The following is a 24,319-nucleotide window of genomic DNA, read 5'->3' as shown; positions in this document are numbered from 1 at the left end:
TACTCTAGATTGGGCTCGATCAGAAGCACTTATGCCGCTGGCCCTACATTAAATCACATGATACCGTGGCGGCTGGCCAGCGGCGAGAACGCGCTGACTGCTTAGCCCAATCCTGGTTTGGAAAGGGGCTGAGAAGGTTGGTCCCCACTAGGACTGGTACATGTTTTGCAAGACTACCATCCTTTGGGAATCAAAGCCTTCTGACGACCATGGGGTTGGTAGCCAACAGAGTGAGATTCCCTAACCCTCTCAACAGAAGCCAGGCGCACCTTCTCTCTTTTCTGCGCTGTCAGGCTTGTATTGTAATAGGACCATAGCCGTGGCAGGAACTTAACATCTTGGACGCAGTAGAGCTTGATGGCTTCTGAGAGTGGACGCTCGCAGAATACCTTGTAGCTCCCGCCGCGCTCTGGGGCGAACAACCTGACGCCCTGCTCCTTCGTGGCCTTCCAGGCTTCCCTTTCCCTCCATGAAAGGATCAAGTCTCTCTCGATGCATTTCGCGAGGCCATTGATGAATCTCCCGGGAAAACGTCGTGTCGCCAACTCCATCAGTTGTAGATCTTGAACGCCGTGAAGTTCGATCTTGTAGTGACTGTACAAAGCATCCGAATCGTTACGAATGTCGAAAAAGACCTTCGGAATTGAGCTCGACTCAAGAATGTGCTTGAACGTTGTGCCGTTCTTGCTTGGAGTAGTAAACGTTGTGTCCGTAAGAGTATGGACGTCGATCAAATAGGTTCGCCCTGTGGAAGAAACATGAAGTTGAAGAATGGAGATGGTGCCATCCCGGCAAAGGTTTTCCCCTTCAAGGTCAACGAAGAGAGACGGAGGACTAGTAGGCAGGTCCTGAATGGCATCTATAACAGAAGAAAGTTTTCCAGGAGTGTCAATAAAACTGTATTGGGTATCTTCCTGAACCTCAACAGCCGCTAGAAGTGATGTAACAACTGTGATACTGTCTTCGGCATCAACCTTTTCGGTCTTGGCTGTAGTCACCATTGCTATAAGCGGCAGAGTTGTCTGTTGAGCGAAGAGAGGCGAAAGGTGAGGAGACAAGTTAGATTCTGAGTGAATCCGTAAAGGAATTCCGATGATTTATAGATGGCTCGATGCATATAACACCCGACTTCACAATGTGTTAAGAATTCAAGTTTCGTATAATTTACAGCATCCATGATTGGCTTTATGCAGGGTCACCACATGCTGCGTATTGTCTCAGACAACAGACCATTTTCCTAGCTGAACTCGAGGTGGATTGACTACGGCCCATCAAACGCATATCAATGCTAGATTTGAAGCATTTCTTGACATTAGCGGGGAAGGTTATTGAGTGCGACGAGACCTGCATGCAGGTGTATCAACGGACAGATAGCTATGGTCGTGGCGGGTTGTCGGTGGCGTTGGGTACCTGGGCAGCTTTAAGCCAAAAATGGGCGGACAAAGTCGGTCTCGGCAGCAATGGAGACACTACACGTTCGTACCTCTAGTAGCTGGCAGGATGATGGAAGTGGCTTTACACTCTGTTATGAAGTTGCGGCTTTTATGCAGAGTTCAAGGACCATAGGATCAATCAACCGCACTGAGCTCTTTGCCACCATAGATCTACGGGCATGACGGCTAGGGAAGTAATTAGAATTATCGATATTTGGTTAACCGTTTAGTAGTCAGAAAAAAGGGTTCGATGACCCCCACTTTGGTGTGAAAAGGCTCAGATGGTACATCAGTCACGCCAACCTGGGAATTACGGGCTGTGCGTTGTTCCTTCCAACATCGAACTATATTATACGGTATTAAAGGGAGTGAAACGTCTACTTGCTTCAAACGTTCCAGAGCCTGTGAATCAACAGGATCTTGACCAGCCTTAATGACAGGCGGGTACATCTGGGCTGCAGGTTTGACTCGTTGAACAACTCTCGGTGCTAGATTCTGGTCAAGAGGAGACCGGTCTTACGCTGCAATATACGGTGTGATCGGACAAGATCTCTTCCTCAGCAATATTATCACGTTGCTGTTTGTGTTACTGGACATACCATCTATTGTAGTCAACTCTGTTGCGCACCGTACATATATCGTTGTCTGTCTGTTCGGTAAAAGAAGGCAGCTAAGACTTTACATCACGTGTAGTTTGGCTAACTCTTCATTTGGTAGCTCTATCTTAATCAAAGCTCCCTTCTGTGATCTTGTATATAAGTTGCTGTTTTGGAATAGAATAATTGACCCTACCTATGTGGTTCACGATATCCTTGGATTAACACTAGTACGAACGAACATCAAACCTAAGGGGATGCGCGCGAATAGGTTGTGCCAAGGATTTTAGGCAAGACGACGAAACAAGCAAGTATTAGAGAGAAGACTAGGAAAGCAATGTAGTATTCCCGATGTTGCTCAATCATGCAACGTTTTTAACTCAGGTCCTGTCTGTCGCTTACTTGGTAGGGATTTTGTTCCAGTGACTTGGTTGTGTACTGTAGTGTAGTGGATGCTGATGACGTCAGGTGCCCGCCCAGTGCCATCAAGTGCGACAGGAGCGTCGACGACTTTGGAGCGGAACCAGGGAAACCGTCAATCCTTTGGTTACCTAGGTATCTCATACACCGCCAGGACATATGCTCGGCTTGTAAAGAGGCTCTTCTGGGATTCAAGCATGTCGAAGAACTATCTAATCACAGGTGCCTGTCGTGGCATTGGCAGAGGCCTGTCTCGACTGCTGCTGCAGAAAGGCCACCGCGTCTTCCTGCTCGACAACAATGATGTCGAAATCGAGCAAATGAAGCATCAGATCCCAAAATGGCTCTCCAATTTGACATTTTCGTCGGATGCACAGTCTCGTTACGAGATCTTGAGAGCGGACATGTCCCGGAAAGAAGACATCGAAATGGCAGCACGCTCGGCCTCGGCATTCTTTGACGGAAGTTTAGACGTGCTGGTCAATAACGCGGCAAACACGTCAGGTGCACATGGTCCGGGGCTTGAGTCTGAAGACTTTTTAGCCGTATGGGAGAACAGTGTGCAGGTCAATCTCACGGGCAGCGCGCTGCTGTCAAGGGCCTGCCTACCGATGCTGAAGAGGCAGCCCCCGAGGAGACCCCATGGCGGTAACATAGTGATGGTATCGTCTACACGTGCATACCAGTCAGAGCCCAATAGCGAAGCATACGCAAGCACGAAGGCGGGCTTGCTGGGACTGAGTCACGCCATGGCTTGCTCACTGGCCGACGATGGCATCAAGGTCAACGCGATTCTCCCGGGCTGGATCAATGTGGTTCACGAGAGCAAGGAAGGGGATGAGCAGGGCATGAAGTGGGAGGATGGGCTCAGCGAGGATGACCAGCGATGGCATTTCTCGGGCCGCGTGGGCAAAGTGGAAGATATTCTGAAGGCTGTGGAATACTTCTCCGACAGCGACAGTTTCATCACAGGCGAAGAACTCAAAGTCGACGGCGGTGTCACCAGGAGAATGACATACCCCGAGTGAGTCTGCGAAGGCAGCAAACACGGATTTGCTTCATACGCAGAAGACCGGCCTCAACTGCCGAGCTCGAAAGGCACTACTACGGCTCAAGGCTTCATGCATTCGAAAAAGCAATTCAGTTCAAGCCATTTTCTGGACTTTCCATCATCACCCACGAACCAGTATTGCACTTTGCAACCTTTGCTGCAATCCGAAAGGCAGTGGCGCAACTCTCTGATATTAGACATCGATGTGAATATTGTTATGTACGGTCAAGGGAAACTTGATTGCAGCATCGCCTGTGGTCATGCGTACCACGTTGGGTGTAGCGATTCTGGTCTCTGCAGGAGCATAACGCAAGGTTTAATTTAGTGAGAGCTTTGGCGGGACCCCAGCGAGTTCGGCCCACCAATCCACCGCTAAGGACAGCTGCAGCAGTCCGCCGAGCCAGTAGATGTTGGACCCCTTACACAGCAAACGCGTCTCCATGGATTCCAGTCGCGTCGCGACGCCCATTGGATGAAACGAATGACTCTGGCTACACATCGCACTCATGTTAGGACCTGGGCACTTCAAGCGAACGTTTGCACATGCTCGTCATGTCGTATCCTTACTATTATGAACCTGGTATGAACTTCACACAAAGCAGCTGGCGATAAAACTTGGCTGACTTGTCTCGACAGCAGTGTCTAATGGTGTCTACGCGAGTTTGTACGCCGGTCAGCAACCACCACAGCAGCAATGGCAACCAGCCACGACAAACCCTAACGAGTATCACAGCCCTCCACCCTTGCCACCAAGCGCATATGAACACCAGAATAACTCAGATACCTCTGCCGCGCCCTCACATGCTGCAGTGAATGATTACGACTCTGCTCCAGTTTTCTACCCTCAGTTGCCTCAGCAGCCGCAATGGCAAGCCAGCCCATACTTCCCGACTGCGGCAGCGGGACTACCAGTGCCGACGTACACACCGCAAGCTGCCGGTGGGAAGGATTCGAACAATAAGCGCAAGCGACGGGAAATGGATCATGACAGTTCACCAGGACTCATCAACGTAGTGGGCCCCAACCACGACATGCATCGGGGTTCTCCAAGCAAATCACTAGCTCCCATTCCCGACAGCCAAGTGAGCAAGAGATATTGCAGTGCTGCACCACAGGCTGCATTTCAAGAGTCCCTGATACACGCGACAGATGCTGTTCGATCGTTTCCAGGCGCTGCGTTGCAACCAGTTTCATTGGTGCCATCCGTGGAACATGTCAACAGCGGCAGCACTGCCTCTTGCTCTCGTGTGAAAGTGGAAGCAGAAAACAGGAAGATGAATCTGGCTATGATGTCCTACCCGGCCCCCAGCAGCCAAAAGCCAATATCACCTCCGCCGTCGCAGACTGCTCCAGAACCCCTATCCTCTCCATCAAGAGCTCAACCAAGTGCACGTGCTGCACCAATGCCTGATGAGCCCATTTTATGCGCCGAACAAGCAGCCCTTGTTGATGTCATCTGCAGCGGGCGCAACGTGTTTTATACTGGAAGTGCCGGGTGTGGCAAATCGACAGTCCTCAAGGCCTTTACGAAACGATTACGTGCAATGGGGAAGCAGGTGCGCATTCTGGCCCCGACTGGCCGAGCCGCGTTGCAGGTGAATGGCTCGACCACCTGGACATATGCCGGGTGGACTCCAGATCACCATAAGCAGCCTTTAGAGGAGCTGAAGAAAGGTGCCCATGGGAAGTTCGTCTACAAACGCCTCGCCAAAGAAACGGATGTCATCGTCATAGACGAGATCAGCATGGTTGAGAACCTCCATTTTGAGCGGCTGAACGAGCTCATGAAGGAAGCACGCTACAAGCCGTCCCGCGAAGTTCAGCCTGCATTCGGTGGAGTGCAGGTCATCGTTACCGGGGACTTTTGCCAGCTCCCTCCCGTGAAACCATTCCAACACTGTATTGATTGCGGGAGGGGTCTCAGCGAGAGTTTCTATCTCGGAAGCAAAAAGTATTCTTGTACCAGCTGTCGCAACGAGTGGCATGACCAAGATAAATGGGCCTTTAGGAGCAAAGCTTGGCAGGAATGCAACTTCGAGCATGTTCACCTCAGGCAAATCCATCGCCAGAATGATGAGGAGTTCATCCGCATGCTCCAAAAGACTCGTGTCGGAGAAGCACTCACATCGTTCGAGATCTCGAGGCTCATGGAGCATCCTTGCCGGGTGAACAACGCGACTAGGTTGTTTGCCACGCGAGATCAAGTCAAAGAAGTCAACCAAAAGCAGTTCAAAAGGCTGACAGGTGTCAATCACTGGTATTGGTCTCGCGACGTCTTTAAGTGGCAAAGAGAATATCACCCACACCTGCAATGGAAAGGGTTGCGCAAAGCCGAAGGGCCGCCGGGTGAAGAAGAGCTCAAGCCATTGAAGGCTCTTGAGGACCACCGGTTTGATGAACAGGTCCAGCTCAAGCAGGGTATGCTCGTGGTCTTATTGGTCAACTTGGATCTCGCAGCGGGCCTGTGCAACGGGAGTCAAGGGCTGATATGCGGCTTTGAGCCCTATGACCCTGCAAAGATGCCCAGGGCAAGGACGGGCAAGAAAGAGGAACCAGAGAACCTGATAATGGGCGACCGTGCGGTACTGAAGGAGCAACAGATCAAAGCCTTTTCCGAGAGTAAGGGAACTAGAATAAAGAGATGGCCCGTTGTGCGATTCCACAACGGCACCACTCGAGTCATCTACGCCGACTGCTCCATAGCTGAACTGGGAGATGAGAAGCCTTACAGCCTTCTCATCCGGACACAGATTCCGCTAGCTCCGGCTTGGGCGATGACAATTCACAAGAGCCAAAGCTTGACATTGGATCGCGTTATCGTCAATCTCTCAAGAGCCTTTGAAGAGGGACAGGTGTACGTTGCCTTATCCCGTGCCACCAGCTTGGAAGGTCTCAAAATTGAGGGCGATTCTGACGCGCTCACTGGGGGCCTCGGCGGCAACAGAGAGGTACAGAGGTTTTTGCGAGAGAATTTCGGGGCACTGAACGCTATATGCAGCAAATAAGTGTCATCCTTGGATAAATATCCTGGATATGTACTGCTAGATCTATGATACCCATAACCAAACGAGCGATTGTCCTTCTATAGTATCAATGTGTCAATGGTGTTTCCACCCGGAGAGCTGCAGAGTGCAACCCAAGAATTTTACCCGTCGCCGCCGCCGCCAGATCATAGACCCGCAGGCTTTCCAACGAATGCATCTCCAATCTTTAACCCACGCCAAGCACGCAACGCGACCTATGTTTTTGCGTTTTAAGGCAAGTCAGCCTCACCTGGTACCACGGTGCCGTTGTTGACAGCACCGCGGTGGGCTCGAGCAAGTGAGCCATAGACCGGGTAGTACTGGTCGAGGTACGGGAAGATTTCCTTTGCTCCTGGTGTGTTGCGCCAATCGCGCATGAGTTCACACACAATATGGAACAAAGAGATGACATTAACTCCCGCATGCCTCATGCGGTCATTGGACGTGTCGCGGATGAGCTCTGTGGTGGTGCCGGAGGCTTCGACGTTCGCCCAGACGCTGTATCCGGCTTCGCGAAGTGACAGGGCTAGGAAGGCCACACCTGTGTGCGGTGTTAGAGATACGCGGTCAAGCAAATTCAATGGGCACCGAAGATCAGTTCGTCAGGCTTGGACAAGACTCACAAACGTCTGTAGTGATGCCACCAACAATGATTTGCGACTTGTTGGCTGCGATGACTGCCTCGCGGAACTCGGCGTTGTCCCACGCGTTGACCTCGCCCTGTCGCTTGATCAGAGGCGCATCGGGATACCACTGCCGGAATTCACCAGGCAAAGGTCCGTTCGGCCCCGTCTCGGCCGACGTGGTCATGACGACGGGAAGGTCAAAGACTCGACCAAGCTCTGCATGTGCAAACATGTTCTGACGGTAGGTTGCGTGGTCCCAGTCTCGTGCCACTTGGTACAAGCCCTCTTGGAGGTCGAGGATGAGGAGCAGCTTGTAGTTGTCAGCTTTTAATGTTAGTATACAGTGAACTGTTTACATACGGAATCATTTTTATTCAACCTCTCGTTGGTGAAGGCGAGGGTGGTGTTCGCAAGAAGCAGACATGACACCGAGGGTAGCTTCATGGTCAGAAGGTTGCCAATATAACTGGAGGCTTGATCCGCTGTGCTGGATGGATGAGTAGATGGAGAGATACATCCTTTCTTGTGGCTAGGACAGGTGATTTTCACGCGTACTTATAGCCATCTACCTGACCCCTGGGGTAAGAGGCATCCCTTCTCCTCACCGCCATGAAGCAGAGTCCTGCAGGCGCCACCAGAGACATCGTGAACTAGTCATCAGTCGGGACCCACGATAATCGACTATATGTGATGGTGTGTCAGCACACTTGCGGATATTAGTCTAAGATGTGAAAGCATGCAGATCCGATGGCCCGCTGAGCGGCCATTTTATCCCCTATGGTACAAGTCATACTGCACAGAGTAACGCCAAGTTATCCATAAAAGCCAGACCTCAGATACTTGATCCCAGACTTTTTGTGGTGCTGCACATACTCTGAAATGCTGTCATTTCGGAAAGTTGCAATCGCCGTTTAGCGAAGGTGGGAGTGACTAAGCTCCCAGCGGGCTACAAGGGCGAGAGGATGTATAAGCGGAGTCAGAGTTGCATGCACATTAACTTTTGGCGGACTTGGCGGTTCGGCAGGCTGGTGCAACCCACCAATCGGAGATACGCGACGTGTGGGACAGGATGCCAAATGCTTCTGTAATGGGTTATGTGATCTTTCAAATATGTCCTCAATGCCGAGCTAGCATTTTGAGTGAATTGTTCTCGCCTAGTTCGTCCAACGGCAACTTTCGCATCTTATGTGCTACCTTTGAGTAAGCGATTAGGTACGAAAATGCTTTTGACGTATTGATCAATGGTCATGTTTGACTAATGCGTAGTTGGTGTTCAGTGGTGCCACTATCTATTGCTGACATTATATAACAAGCTTCGCAAGGCTCTCATAGATACTGGATTTGAGAATGTGCAATAATCTGGATAAGAAGGCATTGCTGCATTACAACAACGCATGCGCAGTCAATGATTTAAAGATTGAAAGTGTGTTGCTGCACCTTGATGGTTTTCACGACCCAGGTTTTTCCGCCATCCGTGGTTGAAAGACCCGATGAGCTAACTTCATTGAGTGCCAAAGTATTACCAAAAGTTGGATCTGCAGCATTGAGTACAATGGTGGTGTCGAGGTATTCTGTGGAGAAGTCAGATATCCACGACAAGGGGCTTAAGGCGAGATGCTTACGGTGAGTAGCAACGGTCCCGTGGCATGCGCTCTCTTGACATTCGACTGCAGTACCCCAGCCTTGAGCATTTCCCGATGCTTTGATTCAGTCAGCAAATGCAATGTACCAACTCAAATGACCATTGGAACTTACATGTTGAGAGGGTTGAAAGTACTTTGCCGTTAATAGAGACTGCTTGGTCATACTTTTGCGTGCTATCGTTATATACGTCTGACGATATCGTTAGCAATCCACTGTGATGAAGAGCATTATTATTATGAATTGACTCACAGTGGATAATAAGATGAGCGCCAGCATTCTGGGGCGACTGCGTTCCGGCCTCCTGTTGGGCTGAGCAATGATATTAGTCAGTGGTAGAGTAATGATAGTCTGGCTAACCATGCACTCACACTCCAATGTGCTTGCGAACACACACCATTGTCCCGTGGTGCCACGACACTCTCTGTCATGTTTCGTAAGCCGCCAAGTGCCTGTAATATGGTCAGGCTACTTACGTAGCAGGATTGGCAGTGGCGACGGCAATAGCTTGGATGAGATCGCCGTCACTTGTTCCCATCCCAGGCCATAACGCCAGGCGGTCGACAGCTGGGTTAGGCACCGTGGGGAGAACCAAGGTTGTGTTCGCCTCCCTGATCCATGATTTAGTTGGTCCAAGAGAGAAATAAGGGCCAAAACCAATGGTAATCTGCGCCAGGGCAAGGGCCTCCATCAACGCTAGTGAGGTGAGAGAGACGAATGTCTTCATTTTGGCGGGTGTTGCACTAGTACAACACTACAGGCGTGAAATGAAGAAAACTTCGCAATTGACAAGCGAAGTAAAGTATATAAAAGTTAGAAATGTTCGAGTGTGATTGAGAGATGCATATAATGCTGCCTTTCTAAACCTAAGAATGACGAAACATGAGTACCATGTTGAGCTGGCGCCCGCCTGGCTTCGTACTGATGGCGCGCAACACATAAAGTAATGAGTGGGCCCCCTGCTTAAACACCGAAGTCGCCCGGTCGGTTTCACGTTGAGCTTCTACCAACCGATTCAAAAGAAAAGGGTTGCCAACTAGTCAGCCTCACTACATGTATAATATTATCATAATGGTGGGTAAAATCTGGTCGCGCGCACGGTTACATTGTGTATTAATTCTTCCGCGTGTCTGGTTTGGGGCTGGTAACTCTCAGAACGGCCGAGTGGGGAAAGATTGTATGGCCTGGATCTATGATGGGCGATTAATCGTGGAGCCATCGCAGCTCTCAACACCATCCATTGACATATTGTGCGCGCGTTTTATCCCGCCAATCTCATGGCTCTGCTGCATCCCGTTCAGTAAACTCCCGTTCAGTAACCTTGAGCCACATTTCACTCTGCATGAACAGGTTGAAGTTCCGGCTCTTCCAAGGGTTACTTGGATTGATCAGGTCAAAGTCGAAGTTTCGTAGAAGCTATTTTCTTGTTAGTAGAGCTATTGATAGCTGATCGCGCGGTATAGCGCTTACCTCGACGAAAACCTTGTTCAGCTCGAGGAAGGCAACCGATTGCCCTGAACACTTCCATCTTCCAAATCCGAATGCTAGTTCTACAGTGCTCTTGAGCTCCAGTCGCTTGGAATCATCCGTGGTTAGGAATCTTTCCGGTCGGAAAAGCTCAGCGTCGTCTCCGAAGACATCTCGACTACGCAGAACAGACCAAATGCTATGCGCAATTCTCGTGCCAGCAGGCACGAACAACCCGTTGATAGTATCTCCCCCAGCTGGTACCTCCTTGGCGAGAAGCCCGGTGAATGGCGCATTCATCCTGAGACCTTCGTATATGACGGCCTGTAGATAAGGTAATCTCTTTGCTTCGTCATTTGCAATCGGACTTGATATCGCGCCCGACTTGATGCCGCCCATGATCTCATTGACCAATGTTGAGTACACACGAGGGGAGGTGACAATATGCAGCATGGTACTCCGGATCGCCGTTGCTGTCGTGTCGGAGCCGGCGAAGATTTGGAAGGGAACCTCCATCTCACACTCGTATTGGGTAAGCCCACGACGAACGAAAGTGCCCTGATCATATGTCAGTTGGCAAGGCAAGTAAAGTTTACCACATTCGCCTACAAGCATGTCCTCTTTAGGCTTCACATCTGGTGCGAATCTTTCCGCCACGACTTCCTTAGCAGCGCTGCTCGAATTAGTCATTGTTTGTCATCAGCTGCTAGAATGAGCACATACCCCATGAGCCGTCCGAGGCCCTTCTTATCGGTAGTCTTTGGTCCCATCAGGCGAAGACCAAGGTTAGAAAAGACAATGTTTTGTAAAAACGGCACCTCGCCGCAGACCTTGAGGAATGGTACCGCCTCTGTTGTGGATCGAATGTAATCGTAAACATCCACTTCTTGCAGGTATCCAAACGCCTTCCCGTAGCTGATCTTGGTAATAGAATCCAACGTGAAGAACTGCGCTGATTCAGCAAAATCGAACGGCTTAAGCTCGTTATCCGTTGAGATATATTTGCCACGGATTAAATCAATCCAGACAGCAATCTCCGAGTTGACATCTCCTTCCAGTGCAGGGTTGTCTCTACCGCCATATGCTGTCGCACATTTTGCCTTCAATCTGTCGTGTGCATCTGTGTTCAATAGAGAGAACATAGAGTCACCAGTGGGGTCTGCACCGTAAGATCAGCCTTGTCTTCTCCAAAGGTATCGATCGTCCCTTACCAAGTTTCATAGCTCTGTACCAGTTCGACCGTCCATATTTCGAGCGTGCGCCAGACATTCGACGGATAACATCTGGGTCATCTGTGAGTAGAGTCTTGGGTGCCATCTGGACCAGAGACCCATACTTTTGGTTCAGAGCAGTGTATCGCACATTGCTCTGGCCAGAAGCTGAGGTTTTCACCAGCCAGAAGTACGAGAACTTTGCAGAGAATGGCCCGGGGATGTGTCTGAAGCGATGCCATGCCACAAAGGAGCTGGCGATATAGTATGTCACGAACAAGATGCACAACAGCGGCACAGCGCCAAGATCTGTGAGGTGCATAGCCATGTCGGGTTTGCCGCTTCGGCGTTTTCGCCGTGGACCTTATGTGATTTGATATGGCCTGAGATGAGACGAGTTTTTGCGCAGTTCATACGGCAAAGGATCTTGTATCAACAGGAACGTGGGGAGTCGGTACCTGTAAGATAAGGTACTACTTGCAAATTGATAGCGTAAAAATTTCAACGTGCCATAATCATTTGTTGCAAGGCACCAGGATTCAAAGGGGGTACTGCGTGCCACGTATTGGGCATGGCGCCGTCGGTGCTGACACCTCGGCTCCATATAGGTGGAGTAAACCACCCTTGCAGGTCCCCGTTTCTATCGGCACTAACAAGGAGTCCAACCAATGGCACTAGACATATTCAGAAACCGTATTCATGGTCATCACGTCGGCGGATCTATTGGGTCCCCCGTCGGGAAATCCCGACTTTTTACGGGCCAGCAGATACTTTCCCGCAACTCGATAGGCAGTCTGTGTAGTATTTGCGCCATTCTTTCGGCATCTGATGCATACCACGCGCAGTTCCGATAGTAATATTTGCCACAATATTGAATTGAAAGACGAAGCTGGATTTGTCGAGTAGAAGGAACGAGCGCAGTAACACTGTATAGTCAATTAAGTCCACTCAATATGTCGCTGGTCAGTCACTAAAGATTGTTCACGGGTACAGCTATTGTGTTAATAGCGTAAGGTCATTGTGTACTGTGCAGGAACGGATACCGCCAATTGGCATTGACTTTCCGCTAGAGTGAAGACGATTGAGTCAGCCAAGCTCGCATGTATTCTGACTATCTTATCTCTTAGACCTGTCCTCGATAAAAAGGCACCATCTGGTAGTTAGCCTGTATAGAGATGTTTCTCCAGGTTATGATTGAGACTTTGAATATAACGTGCTAACAGCTGTATAAGACTCTGAGATCCTAGTCCATCGGGTCTAGTTGGGCACGTCTTCCCTAAAATTGCTATGGAAGGCACACCACGTGTTACTGATACACCGCACTATTGCGACGGAGTACAAGTAGTGCATTATTGGCGATAGAGTTTATGAAATGTTGCCTATGCAATAGCCCTCTTAGTTTCGAGAACAATCTAGGTGCAATTGATTTTTAAGGTTCACTAAAGTCTGTCCTACTGGTATACGTAGTTGCATGGAGGTTTCCTAATGGGCTTGACACTTCTCGTGGTATGTAGCTAACGGTCGTAGAAGAAAGCTACATGGGATAACAGAGAATGAGATGCAGCATATTTGCATTAGTCTCTCAGGTAATTACTCAAAGTTGAGGGGAAGAGGAGAAATTGGAGATTCTAGGAACACACAACCATTTGCTGAAATGGCGACAGATTGTTGCCCCACTGGGTCGACCACCAGCGAATGGCTCAGCTAGTAGCAATCCCTCTTATTGGTCACATCTGTGACCTCGTACACCAAGCCTATTCTGGTATAGTACCACGCCACACAGCCACGAATCCACATCGGTGGCCATCTGTTGAAGTTGTCAGCCAAACAAATACCAATTCCCATTTCATCAGCATCAATATTCCATCCAGCACCCGACTCGAAATCACGCAGCCGTCTCCGATACTTGCTTCCCGTACGGGTGATGACAGAGATTGCACTTTCAAACGGAATCCCAGGATCTGGTACTTGGATCATCAAGAATCAACTCGTGAGATCCTGCAATGCGTCAAGGCCTCAGGCAATATCACGCCAAAAGCCGCAACGTTAGTCCCAACTTTATCGTTCGACGAAACCATCCTTGTAGGCTTCACTAACAGCATTGAAGGGGTGCGGCCAATGCAAAAAACGACATGTACGAGTATGTATCTCGCTGACAATTCAGGGTTGGGTGCTTCTAAGAAGCTAACAACATGATCAGTGTAACTTGGAGCCTCCAGTCTGTTCCAATTGTCGTAGACGGGGCGAACATTGCGACTACCTTACCAGTAGTGGTTTAGTACCACAAGTGAAAGCTTACCAGGTCACTTCTTGCGGAAATCCTCTGGCTCCCATCTCCGCCCGGGGGCCAACGGAGAATCTTCCACCACATAATATCGACTGCTTTATCGTGAACCCCCGCTCGCATTTCCTACAGTATTTCGAGGGTCCACCAGGCTCCAAGCCTGACTTAATATCTTGGGCCCTGGAGAAGATATGGCTTCAACCTAGTTTCACTCCTCGCGAGGAATCAATATGGAGAGTCACACTTCACAAGGAAGCCTCCAGGTTTCACTATCTAGAACCGAGCGCCTCTTCTTTGTGGGCATTATATCACTCAGTTCAACCTCAACACGTATCTAAGAAATTGCAGGCCGATGCCTATCGTCATAACATCAAAGCGTCCAACCTGTTCCGGGAATCGGGTTGTATTATTACCGACAAGAACTGGCTTGCGGTGCTCGCGTTCGGTGTCACTGTCATCATTTTCCACTTCACGGTCGCGCAGTTAGCATCGCCCGACGAGCACGACTTCCTTGACATATTCCGCATTTTGCGTCGAACGGCAAGGATAGGCTGGGCAGTCTCTCCACACTTCCACCAAAGTGAGATCAAATTGTTCATCGATCATCGGTCTAGCCTGATTGCAGCGTCGTTGGATGAACAGATATGGCAGGCTGTTTCGAACCTTGACAACGTCGAACACCTTGCCAACACTTCCAGCGATGTTGCTCATGTTTATCATCATGCAGTCGAAACCCTAAAGAATTGGGTGAAGGATACTGAGGGTTATCCGCGGTCATGGCAGCATTTCATGGCCTGGCCAGGTCATGTGTCCGACAGGTTCGTGGAGTTGCTTACTGCCAAGCATCCGCCCGCACTTATTATATTCACGTATTGGAACACCATCATGCATCTTACACCCAAACGTTGGTTCATGAATGGCTGGGCTCGGCGCAATGGCTGCCTGGCGATGGCAGAACTGGATCCAGAGTGGGATGGTCTGCTGGAATGGCCACGGAGTAGACTGAAATAAGCAAATCGTTAGGTCCGACGATGATCTATGCGGCGAGCTTGAGATATTAAATATATTGCCGCCCGAGTGCCTTAACGGCGGTAGTTTCTTCTGCCGCTGACAGCCCCGCTCAAGAATTTCGAAGCAACAGAACCTGCTCATGTTCGTTCGCTTATGGGGCCCGAATGACTCTGCACAAAGTTGTAACGCGTCTAGAAACGGTGTCTATGTTTCCGGGTGGTGTTGCATGCAAGCTTATACTCTCAGCTTCGCACCCATGAGGAATGCCCGCATTGAAAGAAGATGCTCGATGGTCTCTTTCCATGGTGCGTGCTCTCTCGCGTGCTGGTGCTGGGGGTAGGAAATCAAGTCCCGAAATGCGGGGAATAGGCGCTCGTCGTATCGCCAAAGCGGCAAAGACCTGCGAGCTGCAAGTGTGCGATTGGTACGTCGAATCAGCTGAACATGATTGTTGCACTAGACATGGGAGCTATTTGCATAATATGAGATCTCGTGGTTCCTGTTCGAATTCCATTACGCTCCCCCACGTTCTGGTACTTCCACGACTGAATAACGCTTCCCACTCCCCAGATGCCGAAACAAGAAGACATGGCTACTTCAACGAAATTACCAGAGACATCCCTGTGGGCCAATAGAAAATGCCTATTGATCTGCATTGTTGTTGCGATTGCAAATATGCAATATGGTCTTGATTCCGCGGTCGTCGGCAGCTTGCAAGCCATGCCTGGATTCCTTGCAGTCTTCGGTTACCCCGATGCAAATGTCGCCGGCGGATACGGAATAGAAGGGACATTTCAACGCTTGATCGGCTCTCTCTTGACACTAGGCGCGTTTCTGTCTTCCCTCGTCGCTGGACTCTTCGCCCACTTCTTTGGCCGCAAGGTTGCGCTGTGGCTCGCATGCGTGCTCAACGCAATTGCGTGTGTCATTCAAATGGTCACAGAGAACAAGGGCGCTATATACGTCGGCCGGTTGATACTAGGCCTTGCAAATGGCTTCTTGGTCACCTTTTCGAATATATACACCGCAGAGGCAGCTCCGGCGCATCTAAGGGCAGTTATGGTCGCCTTGTTCTCTGAATGGGTCAATATCGGCAGCATTGTTGGGTCAGCTGTTACGAATGCTACGAAGAATCGACTCGACAAAGCTTCGTATCAGATTCCCCTGGGAACGTTGTTTATCGTCCCTGTTTTCCTAGCGATCGGTCTCTTTTTTGTTCCCGAATCGCCTAGACACCTGCTATATAGGGGCCAAACCGTGGCTGCTCGTAACGCCCTGGAGACCCTTTGCGGCGATTCACTGAGTCAGGATGATTTCGAGCTTGAATGGATGGAAATGGTCCAAGGAATCGAGGAGGAAAAGCGGACTGCGCAGACCATTGGCCCATTAGACATGTTTAGAGGTGAGAGAGATGCTAACATGCAGAGTTTCCGTCACTAACACTTTGGACTTACTAGGCACTGACTTGAGGCGCACGTTACTGTGTTATGGAGTTATCGCTACCCAAACAGGGGCCGGGTCCTGGTTTGTGATAAGCTACGCGACATATTTCATGATTGTTTCGGGCCTGACCGTTGAAGAGGCTTTCAAATATTCTGTTATGAATACATGCCTTGGATTCATTGGCGTCAACATCGGCATATACATTATGCGGCATCTTGCAGGGCGGCGAACGGTACTGATGACTGGCGCCGTCTTTCAAGGGCTATGCATGCTCGGCATGGCCATTCCAGCGACTGTAGCTCCAGGAACCGTCACCGCAAGAACTTGCCTGATTGCGTTCACTGCGCTATTTATGTTTGCCTACAACGCTTTTGTGGGAGATGCCACCTATCCGACCTCTACGGAGATGGTGAGCACACGGCTTCGATCCTGGGCAGTTGGTTCTGCTATCAGTTTGGGTTATATTTTAGCTTGGTTGACGGGATTCTGTTCCCCGTACTTCATCAACCCGGAAAATCTTAACTGGGTATGGTTTAAGTTATCACCCCGTGTGGGTATGTGAAGATGATCGATGAGTACTAATCAACTTACAGGGGGCCAAATATGGCTACATATGGGCCGGGTCGAACCTTGCCTGTTTTGTTTTCTTCTATCTGTTTGTCCCGGAGACTAAAGGGCGCACTTTGGAGGAGATCGACCAGCTTTTTGCAAATAGAGTTTCTGTCCGCGACTTCAAGACATTCAAGACAACCATCGCGGACGAGGCGCTGAGAGAATTGCAGAACAAAACTGATTCAGAAAAACCTGCTGTGGATCATATATCCTAGCAGAAATGTGGCCGTTTCATTCATCACTCGGTTGCATGCATCGGACCCGATGAACTGAAGAGCGGCTCACTCATTGTTTCGCGGTACGATTCTTGGCGCAAAGCAGCCAGATCTCGGGTTACCAATTCAGGTTGTCGACTAGACGTTCTGGCCAGGAGCAATTTAGGTTTCAGAAGTTATTTAAGGCATCAGAAGAATCCTGAGAAGGCGAAAGTTCACGTGGCGGATTTTGCAAGATGCCTTATTTTGAGAAATGAAGCCACGTTCATCAGCTGACAACTTCGCTACATCAACAATTGTGCTGGTGATAAGCAAATGCCCAAAATAACCTCTGGGCCCCTGCTTTGCCCCCTGGCCTCTCCGCTCTCTGATTCGCCCAAACCACACTACGCCTCAATCCAAATCCTGCAGATCCCACCAATCTGCATTAGTCTGTGTAGTGACGCAGGGGCCGACTGCGGCTTGTGCCTGAGCTAAATCCCAACTGACAATAAACTGTTCTTGACAAGTCCCCATGCTCGTGAGCTTTCAGCTGTGCCACCCGGGACGTATCCTCGGAAGGTAGCGGATCTGCCAGACCCCGGTCAGCCTGCCTTGGAAGTGATCTGACAAGATATTTACTACGGAATCTGGAGGCTCCTAGAGGAGCGATCATGTTCAATGAGACGATGCTTGCATAGGCGGTCCCGGGAAGGACTGGAGATGGTGCGGTGGCGAAGCGCCGGTCGCGTATGGTGAAGTATATAAGTCAATGGAAGAATTGAAGCATCGTTAGATCACCATCTCACTCTGAGCACTACGGCCTACTATATAGCGCACTGTGCGCTGGTCCGCTGAAGACACCACCGTGCCTCGCATCGGTTCATTTGCCTCAGTAGTTCGCTCCAACACCGACCAAAATGTTCAGGCAAGTCATCACTGTTGCCGCTTTATTAGCAGCTGCGGTCGCCCTGCCACTTACCGAAAACTCCGGTTCCTCGTCGGCTCATACTAGAGATACGAATGTGGTGTTGGAAGTTGAAAGCCATGTACTTCCATGCGTTACCGATTCAACTCTCAACTGCCCAAAGCAGTCACAGAAGATCAAAGGAGACGTAGACGATGGCAAAACCAAGGGGATAATTTTGCGCAACGACGACAGTGAGGCTCGCAGCTTCTTTTTCTACAGGAATAGTTGCGAATGCGTGCCACTTAAGCACATTACGATTCCTGCTAAGGACAAGGCTTTCGTTGCCCTTGCCGACGACTTTCAAGGTCGAGTGATGCGAGGCACCGAGGCCAACAACCTCGACGGCGCTTCTCACATCTTGGGGACATGGATGGAATTGACGAATGTGGCCGCAACCGGCCAAGGCTGGGCCGACGTGTCTCTAATAAAGGGGTGCGACGGCGCCGTGAGCGTCAAGTCTTTGGATGGCAGCGAAGTGAAGACAGGGTTTTCAGAATGGCTCTTGGATGATGCTCCCGCAAGTGCCTACATGCTAAAGAGTGGTGGAGCCAAAGTAATCAAACACACCGAGGAGCTAACGAATATCAACATCCTAGCGGCTCCCAGAGACTACCTTGCCAGCAAGATTGGCTACAACAAAGCATACCTCGATGATCACTATGCTGAGCGGAATATGGGAGAGCCGGTAATTATGTCGGCAAATGCGCGATTCGATATCACTTTCTATAAGGGGCGTCCCTGAGCTGGTCTATTACAGAGCTTTGGTGCCGCACTTTGGGCCGTTTGGCTCACTTTCAACTATATACCACATGGCGCGGGAAATCGCTCCACTGCAGGTCGCTTAGGTGGGACTTTCTATGGCAATACATTTGGATCAGGGTTTTGCAGAAAGGAATACCACGGCTACAGGCGTTTGAAGGAGTTGTACATAAAAACAAGGTTTCAAGGCGTTAAATACTTCAGAGTATAGTGTATATCATCATATTTGCCAAAAGCCCACAGAGAGGTCGGTGAGATGCGTTTTGGGCCGCGGCTGGCATAGCGAGCTATTCGACTCCGACATCAATGTACACTGCTCGCTAGGAAAGATTTTGCCCTCTCTCAAGCGGTTTCTCATTCCCAGCATCATTTCTGACCAAGGTCTGGGTATCAGCTGTCGACCCAATTGGTAGCCAAGCCGTGCCACACTGGTAAATACGGACGCGCGATTTCGAAGGTTCCGTGACACCTCATCGACTGATGCACGGACAAAATCAAGATTAATATGTACACCACAGGCAGCTTCCTGAGTGACTGTGGTACTCTGACGGCGTGGACAGTCCAACTGGGCGCGGGTGGCGTACGCAGTGCACCTCGCCGGAACCACCACCTTGCTTAGCATATTCGAGATCCGTGGGCGGCTACCGCCCATCTGCACGCGTCCAAGGTGTATCTGCAGAATTTTATCCTGGCGCTGCACACCCGTATATCACCAGTGAGCTTGTCAGTAGACAGAAATCGCCCCGACCTCCTGGCAGATGCGGTGAGATGGAGCATTATAGACCAAACAACGCCGGCTGAGGTGGTGCTGCACAGGCGCATGAAGGAATCGGTCGAGCACACGGAGCCATGCCACTGTACGGTTATCAGAGCTTCTACACGACAACCATGTCAAACTGGACGAGCGCAGGACATTTCAAGAGTGACTTCAAGTTGGCTGCCAAGAATCGTCGAGGGGTTCCGGTCAGGGTCCATGGGACTGCATTAAATCTGCCGCCCGCGGTGTCGTACTGACATACATTCTGGAAGTATCAGGCCGATAACTATTAATCATCAGCCGGCCGAGGGTCCTGATCAAGGAAATAATGATGAAGGAGTTTGGAAGTCGCTCCTAGATGCTGAGCGGATCATGTGCAGTGGCCATTGATGCAGGTGTTATACGAACTCCATCGCAAGCGTCCACGAGAAACGGCTGTACAACGCCTACAAACCTACATATATACCAGTTAGAACAATATGTGAGATATTGTCTCGGCAGTGAACTGGAATAGTGCTTCTGGGCCATATTCACCAAGTAACACTACCTCGGCCGATGCAGTCCTCCTCGTCAGTATCGACGATTTGAACGTACATCGTACGTGTGGCCAAATAGACGTGTAAATCGACAGTCGCCAAACCTAATAGTCGCGAATTAAATATGATGATACATTAAAATCCACGAAAAAGGGGAAGACTAAATAAATGGAACGCAAATTATATAGCTATAAATTTAGCCACAAATTTAGCTACAACTTTATACTACGTCCTTCTAGCCTGAGCTTAGTAGTTAGACTGTACCTGTGCTGGCCTAAATCTAACGTTACTTTACGCCTCCACGCCGTAAATAATTAGTGACCGTAGGAGACCTGTTTACGCCGGGGAGAAGCCTTATATTAACTTCTCTAATAGAATTATTGCAGAATAGTTCGCAGCACTTGAAATTACATTCGAAATCCCAACGCCAATTATGAAGGCATTCCAGCTCATTTTGACCATGACTGCCGTAGTCATGGTCGGCAACTGTGCAGATAATTATGTTTTCTGGTACGCCTGGGTGACCTTGATTGCCTATCTGACTCTTTTGCTAGTTGTTGACACACGCTCTAACAACCTCGACGGTGACTTGTTGTATGCCAAGCCGGTTAGAACTGAGGAGGATAGCAAGTAGCACCGATCTAATACCCAATGGTTGCCCATAGTTTGACAAGAAAGTGGTTCAGTACGGTCTTGTTCCTTGCATTCCAAGCGTTAAGACTGTGAGCTGCTTGGGAATCCAGTTTGGCACGCAGATGATATTTTAGTTACGCAAAGGGGCAAATTGCTCTAGTATCGCTGTGGTCCAGGTGCTACCTTATGAGTTCTAAAGCTTAAAGCCTTCTCGTGACGAAAATACATGTTACATAAAACAAATCAGTACAATGTGAAAATGAGTTGTGCAGGTCAAATGGCCAGCATACGACATGGCAAGTTGTATTGCACACGGCCCTTCTATCATTACATGGCCATTTCGTAGTCTATGAAGCAGAGCACTTTCTGAAAGCACATACACGTGATTTGGCGCGGGCTCTCAATGATGAGGATAGACGGGATTTTGCACACCTGACCTGTGAACAGATACAAATAAGGGTGTTGAAGATATTGGTGTAATCTCTAGCTCAAACACTATGAGGTCGCAATCTCTGTCCATATGTTGAGGCCCATCTTGGATCCGTCTTTAGCTGGAAGCCCTGCATGCAATGTGTCCGGGCGGCCGCGCAGGTTGTCATCCAGATTGCGCCAGAACAGGGCAGAACTGTTTATGTTCTTGGTGGTCAAGACATTCTGCGAGCAGTCAAGATATTCGCACCACTTCTTATCACGCTTAGTCCAGTCGACCTTGATCCTCGGAAATTGAGTGCCACAGTGTTCACAGCTGGCTTCCAGAATGGCGAAAATCGTGGAGAAGTGATTGATATGATACTCGTCGTCTTCGTACCAGTCAAAGTGAGGGCGATATTCCTGGCCTTCCTGGTAACTGGTAATTTGCACGTTGATTCGGTAGTGTTCCATGTAGCCTTGAAACTCGTTGACTCGCGCCATTATGCGTCGAATAGCTACATCATCGAAGGGCAGGAAGGCTGTCGAGTTTGTGCGTCTACTCTGCTCGGCTATCGCGCCGTCCAGGTCAACGGACGATCGTTTCAGGCGCGGCAGACTAGTTTGAAAGTGAAGTGTTAGGGCATTGAACTTGGAATATGCCATGGGAACAAAGTCATACGCCAACTCCCGGAGATATTTACGCTCGTCAGGCGTGATCAGGTCCGCGATGTGGATAATGAGAGGGTCGTATAAAAATATTCTTGCAACTGGCTTCGCAGGCTCAGGGAGTTCGTGGTTCCCGGATTCATGCGGCGTATCGTGGTAATACGACCAGACATGTCTGACTGAGGGCAAGAAGCTCGTGCCTAACAAGGCTACCAAAGCAACGAAGATGGAGAGTCCGAATGCAATGAGTCGTGCCATTGTTTGTGTGAGACCCCCATTGCTTCTGATAAAGAATAGGCAGAGTCGAGGGTTGTTCTACTTGACCCTCCTAACGTGCAGATGCAAAACTACCGACAAGGCACACTCATTCATGCACTTTGGATCACGCACTCACATACACAACGTCACATCAAGCATGCACATCATATCATGATTATAAGACGTCCACACTCACTACGCAGAGACAAGTTATGACGAGGTAGCTCCGCCATTTGGGAAGGTGACAGCGCGGCTAAAGCCAATGAGGCGTACAAAGGCATACCAAGGTCACAGACAGGGATTAGACAGGGATTATGTCATCCTTCTGCCTTGGCACGGCCGTGAAACATATACTGGTCTGCGCCTTACCCGCCGCGGTCTCTGCAGGCTGCAACTATCCACATTATGTCTTCCGATGCCCAACACCTCCGAATCCGCAGCGCAAGGTCAACAGGCCATGACGCCCAGTTTGTAGTTGCAGCGTGGGATTCCACACTGCCGTATCTCGCTTCCATTGGCGCCGGCGAGATGTGGGGAGGCCAGCCTTTTTCCCAGAGAGAAGGCTTCGAGGAGGAAATCAAGGATGTTGTTCTCAAGTCGGAAGAGGACGACTGGAACGATAGTCGGCGTCTTCTGATGGCGGAAGTTGAGACCCCGGTGGATGGCACCTCAAACATTGTCCCAGTTGGAGCGGCGCTGATCCGCGACACCTTGCCGTATTATCTTACAGAACGTCAGGAGCTCAAGAGTGAGATAGAGAAGAAGAGATCGCTTCTGTTCATCGAGGTCATCATCTCGGACCACCGATCTCAGCCTCGGTATAGAGGTACGGGAGCTGCTCTGGTGGAGGCCATCAAGCGCCGTGCACTGGAAAAAGGCAAAGATGTTGTGTACCTAGATGCATGGGCGGGCAATGGAAGGAAGTTGAACAGGCAAGTGTCCATCTGTATACCAGCGGTCGTGATTGGCATGGCTAAACTAACAAACAACAGGTACTACGAAGGTCTCGGTTTTAGAAATGTTGGCGACTTCCATTTGACGAGAAACAATGGATCTACATGGCCGGGAACTCTCTACTGCATAGATATTAATACTTCAAATGCGCAGGTAGCTGAAGCAGGTAGCTGAAGCAAGATATCAGTGTTCAGTTTCTTTCTGATATGCTTGCTCGGACTATTCTGCATCTGTACAGTCATGGTGATGAGCTGCCTCGGAAACCATATTGTGCAAGAGTTGTATATGAAGAATGAGTTGAGGAAGTATTTAGTGGCTGGTAATGATTAACGATCAACCAACTACCGAAACGGTAACTAACGAACAGGTGAATTAAAAAAAATTGTGTTGTTTCTGCCTAGAAATAGAAAAAAGTGGAATATGAAAGGCTTCGAAAGTTTCGTTGGTGCTTCCGCAGAGCACATGACGTAGCCTCAATGTCATAGCTGATCACCGTTCTTACTGGTTGTAAACTCATCTGTCACACATACATTTGTCTGGATCAATGATGTGGTAATAAGTCAGAAGCGTAGGCACTGGGGGCTCCAAGACAGAACCTCGACGTCTGAGGTTGCGCCGTGTCGCTTCCCTGATGTAGCTTGCCTCTCAAAGGGCAGACCGTGAGTAGCAGCGGTTTCACAATGTTTTGGTCATGTTTTCGTAAGTTATCTCTAACAAATGGTGTATGTGAAGACGAGTATACGATCGCGCTGTGTTGAATCAAGTACCTAACAAGAGGTGCAATACCATTGCAAGAATTAGTGGTCGCGCGGGTGTCTGTTGCAACATTTGGGGGCTTCGTGCTGGCCGATTAGGTTCTGACTCCTGTTCTCGCCTCTGTCAAGCCGATCTTGGAGACCATCCCAGTGGGACAGCGTATACTTGATGTCATGTTTGAAGTATCCTCCAAGTTCCACCTATTTCAGAAAGCTATATATCCTTTCCTGACTTTATCCACCCCACAGCAATTTCTTCTAGAGGATATGCCATCGTCTCCCCGTCAGCCATGTGCCTTGACCTCCATGTCCTCTGGCTCATTATTTGCAACACCACTCCATCATTACGTCATGCTCGATGTCGCTAATCGATTGTGTATAGAGAAATCAGCACATACCCTTATCCGGATCTGAGAAGCTCCCTTCGTTGCTGATTGTCTACACCAGACACATCGCAGGTTACTCACTCAAAAGCTCTGCACAAGACAAAGCAACACATTTGGAAAGAATGAAGCCTCAGAATAGTCACTATGATAGTAATTCATCATGCTAAGTTACTTCTCTGACCGCGTCTGCCCACGCACTCGAAAGACCAAGCCATGACGTAG

General features: G+C 49.6%; 11 protein-coding genes across 11 annotated transcripts; 6 read left to right on the top strand and 5 right to left on the bottom strand.

The window, feature by feature from the left end:
- Positions 1 to 173: 173 nt before the first annotated feature.
- On the bottom strand, positions 174 to 1,001 carry JN550_000547 (uncharacterized protein; the record flags this gene model as incomplete). Its single annotated transcript, XM_049317115.1, has 1 exon — positions 174 to 1,001. The coding sequence occupies one exon, from the start codon at positions 999 to 1,001 to the stop codon at positions 174 to 176; it is 828 nt and encodes a 275-aa protein (XP_049177836.1).
- A 1,645-nt stretch (positions 1,002 to 2,646) lies between these two features.
- Positions 2,647 to 3,477, top strand: JN550_000546 (uncharacterized protein; the record flags this gene model as incomplete). The annotated part of the gene is made up of 1 exon (XM_049317104.1): positions 2,647 to 3,477. The coding sequence occupies one exon, from the start codon at positions 2,647 to 2,649 to the stop codon at positions 3,475 to 3,477; it is 831 nt and encodes a 276-aa protein (XP_049177835.1).
- Positions 3,478 to 4,052: 575 nt separating this feature from the next.
- On the top strand, positions 4,053 to 6,505 carry JN550_000545 (uncharacterized protein; the record flags this gene model as incomplete). The annotated part of the gene is made up of 2 exons (XM_049317092.1): positions 4,053 to 4,080; positions 4,137 to 6,505. The coding sequence occupies 2 exons, from the start codon at positions 4,053 to 4,055 to the stop codon at positions 6,503 to 6,505; spliced, it is 2,397 nt and encodes a 798-aa protein (XP_049177834.1).
- Positions 6,506 to 6,753: 248 nt separating this feature from the next.
- Positions 6,754 to 7,593, bottom strand: JN550_000544 (uncharacterized protein; the record flags this gene model as incomplete). The annotated part of the gene is made up of 3 exons (XM_049317081.1): positions 6,754 to 7,064; positions 7,147 to 7,459; positions 7,510 to 7,593. 3 exons carry the CDS (start codon positions 7,591 to 7,593, stop codon positions 6,754 to 6,756), a joined length of 708 nt encoding a protein of 235 aa, XP_049177833.1.
- Positions 7,594 to 8,559: 966 nt separating this feature from the next.
- JN550_000543 (uncharacterized protein) lies at positions 8,560 to 9,517 on the bottom strand (the record flags this gene model as incomplete). Its single annotated transcript, XM_049317070.1, has 6 exons — positions 8,560 to 8,720; positions 8,772 to 8,849; positions 8,905 to 8,982; positions 9,043 to 9,102; positions 9,162 to 9,214; positions 9,267 to 9,517. The coding sequence occupies 6 exons, from the start codon at positions 9,515 to 9,517 to the stop codon at positions 8,560 to 8,562; spliced, it is 681 nt and encodes a 226-aa protein (XP_049177832.1).
- Positions 9,518 to 10,065: 548 nt separating this feature from the next.
- On the bottom strand, positions 10,066 to 11,796 carry JN550_000542 (uncharacterized protein; the record flags this gene model as incomplete). Its single annotated transcript, XM_049317059.1, has 5 exons — positions 10,066 to 10,206; positions 10,261 to 10,815; positions 10,867 to 10,930; positions 10,981 to 11,416; positions 11,469 to 11,796. 5 exons carry the CDS (start codon positions 11,794 to 11,796, stop codon positions 10,066 to 10,068), a joined length of 1,524 nt encoding a protein of 507 aa, XP_049177831.1.
- A 2,186-nt stretch (positions 11,797 to 13,982) lies between these two features.
- JN550_000541 (uncharacterized protein) lies at positions 13,983 to 14,763 on the top strand (the record flags this gene model as incomplete). The annotated part of the gene is made up of 2 exons (XM_049317048.1): positions 13,983 to 14,048; positions 14,101 to 14,763. 2 exons carry the CDS (start codon positions 13,983 to 13,985, stop codon positions 14,761 to 14,763), a joined length of 729 nt encoding a protein of 242 aa, XP_049177830.1.
- Positions 14,764 to 15,438: 675 nt separating this feature from the next.
- JN550_000540 (uncharacterized protein) lies at positions 15,439 to 17,033 on the top strand (the record flags this gene model as incomplete). Its single annotated transcript, XM_049317037.1, has 3 exons — positions 15,439 to 16,165; positions 16,221 to 16,732; positions 16,800 to 17,033. The coding sequence occupies 3 exons, from the start codon at positions 15,439 to 15,441 to the stop codon at positions 17,031 to 17,033; spliced, it is 1,473 nt and encodes a 490-aa protein (XP_049177829.1).
- Positions 17,034 to 17,932: 899 nt separating this feature from the next.
- JN550_000539 (uncharacterized protein) lies at positions 17,933 to 18,724 on the top strand (the record flags this gene model as incomplete). The annotated part of the gene is made up of 1 exon (XM_049317026.1): positions 17,933 to 18,724. One exon carries the CDS (start codon positions 17,933 to 17,935, stop codon positions 18,722 to 18,724), a length of 792 nt encoding a protein of 263 aa, XP_049177828.1.
- Positions 18,725 to 21,162: 2,438 nt separating this feature from the next.
- Positions 21,163 to 22,002, bottom strand: JN550_000538 (uncharacterized protein; the record flags this gene model as incomplete). The annotated part of the gene is made up of 1 exon (XM_049317015.1): positions 21,163 to 22,002. One exon carries the CDS (start codon positions 22,000 to 22,002, stop codon positions 21,163 to 21,165), a length of 840 nt encoding a protein of 279 aa, XP_049177827.1.
- A 405-nt stretch (positions 22,003 to 22,407) lies between these two features.
- On the top strand, positions 22,408 to 23,130 carry JN550_000537 (uncharacterized protein; the record flags this gene model as incomplete). The annotated part of the gene is made up of 2 exons (XM_049317004.1): positions 22,408 to 22,940; positions 22,995 to 23,130. The coding sequence occupies 2 exons, from the start codon at positions 22,408 to 22,410 to the stop codon at positions 23,128 to 23,130; spliced, it is 669 nt and encodes a 222-aa protein (XP_049177826.1).
- Positions 23,131 to 24,319: the final 1,189 nt, after the last annotated feature.

This window comes from Neoarthrinium moseri, assembly GCF_022829205.1.
Source record: "Neoarthrinium moseri strain CBS 164.80 chromosome Unknown scaffold1_Wmoseri_CBS_16480, whole genome shotgun sequence".
Taxonomy (NCBI): domain Eukaryota; kingdom Fungi; phylum Ascomycota; class Sordariomycetes; order Amphisphaeriales; family Apiosporaceae; genus Neoarthrinium; species Neoarthrinium moseri.
Note: the sequence above shows the minus strand (reverse complement) of the source record. Positions and strands in the feature narration are given on the sequence as shown.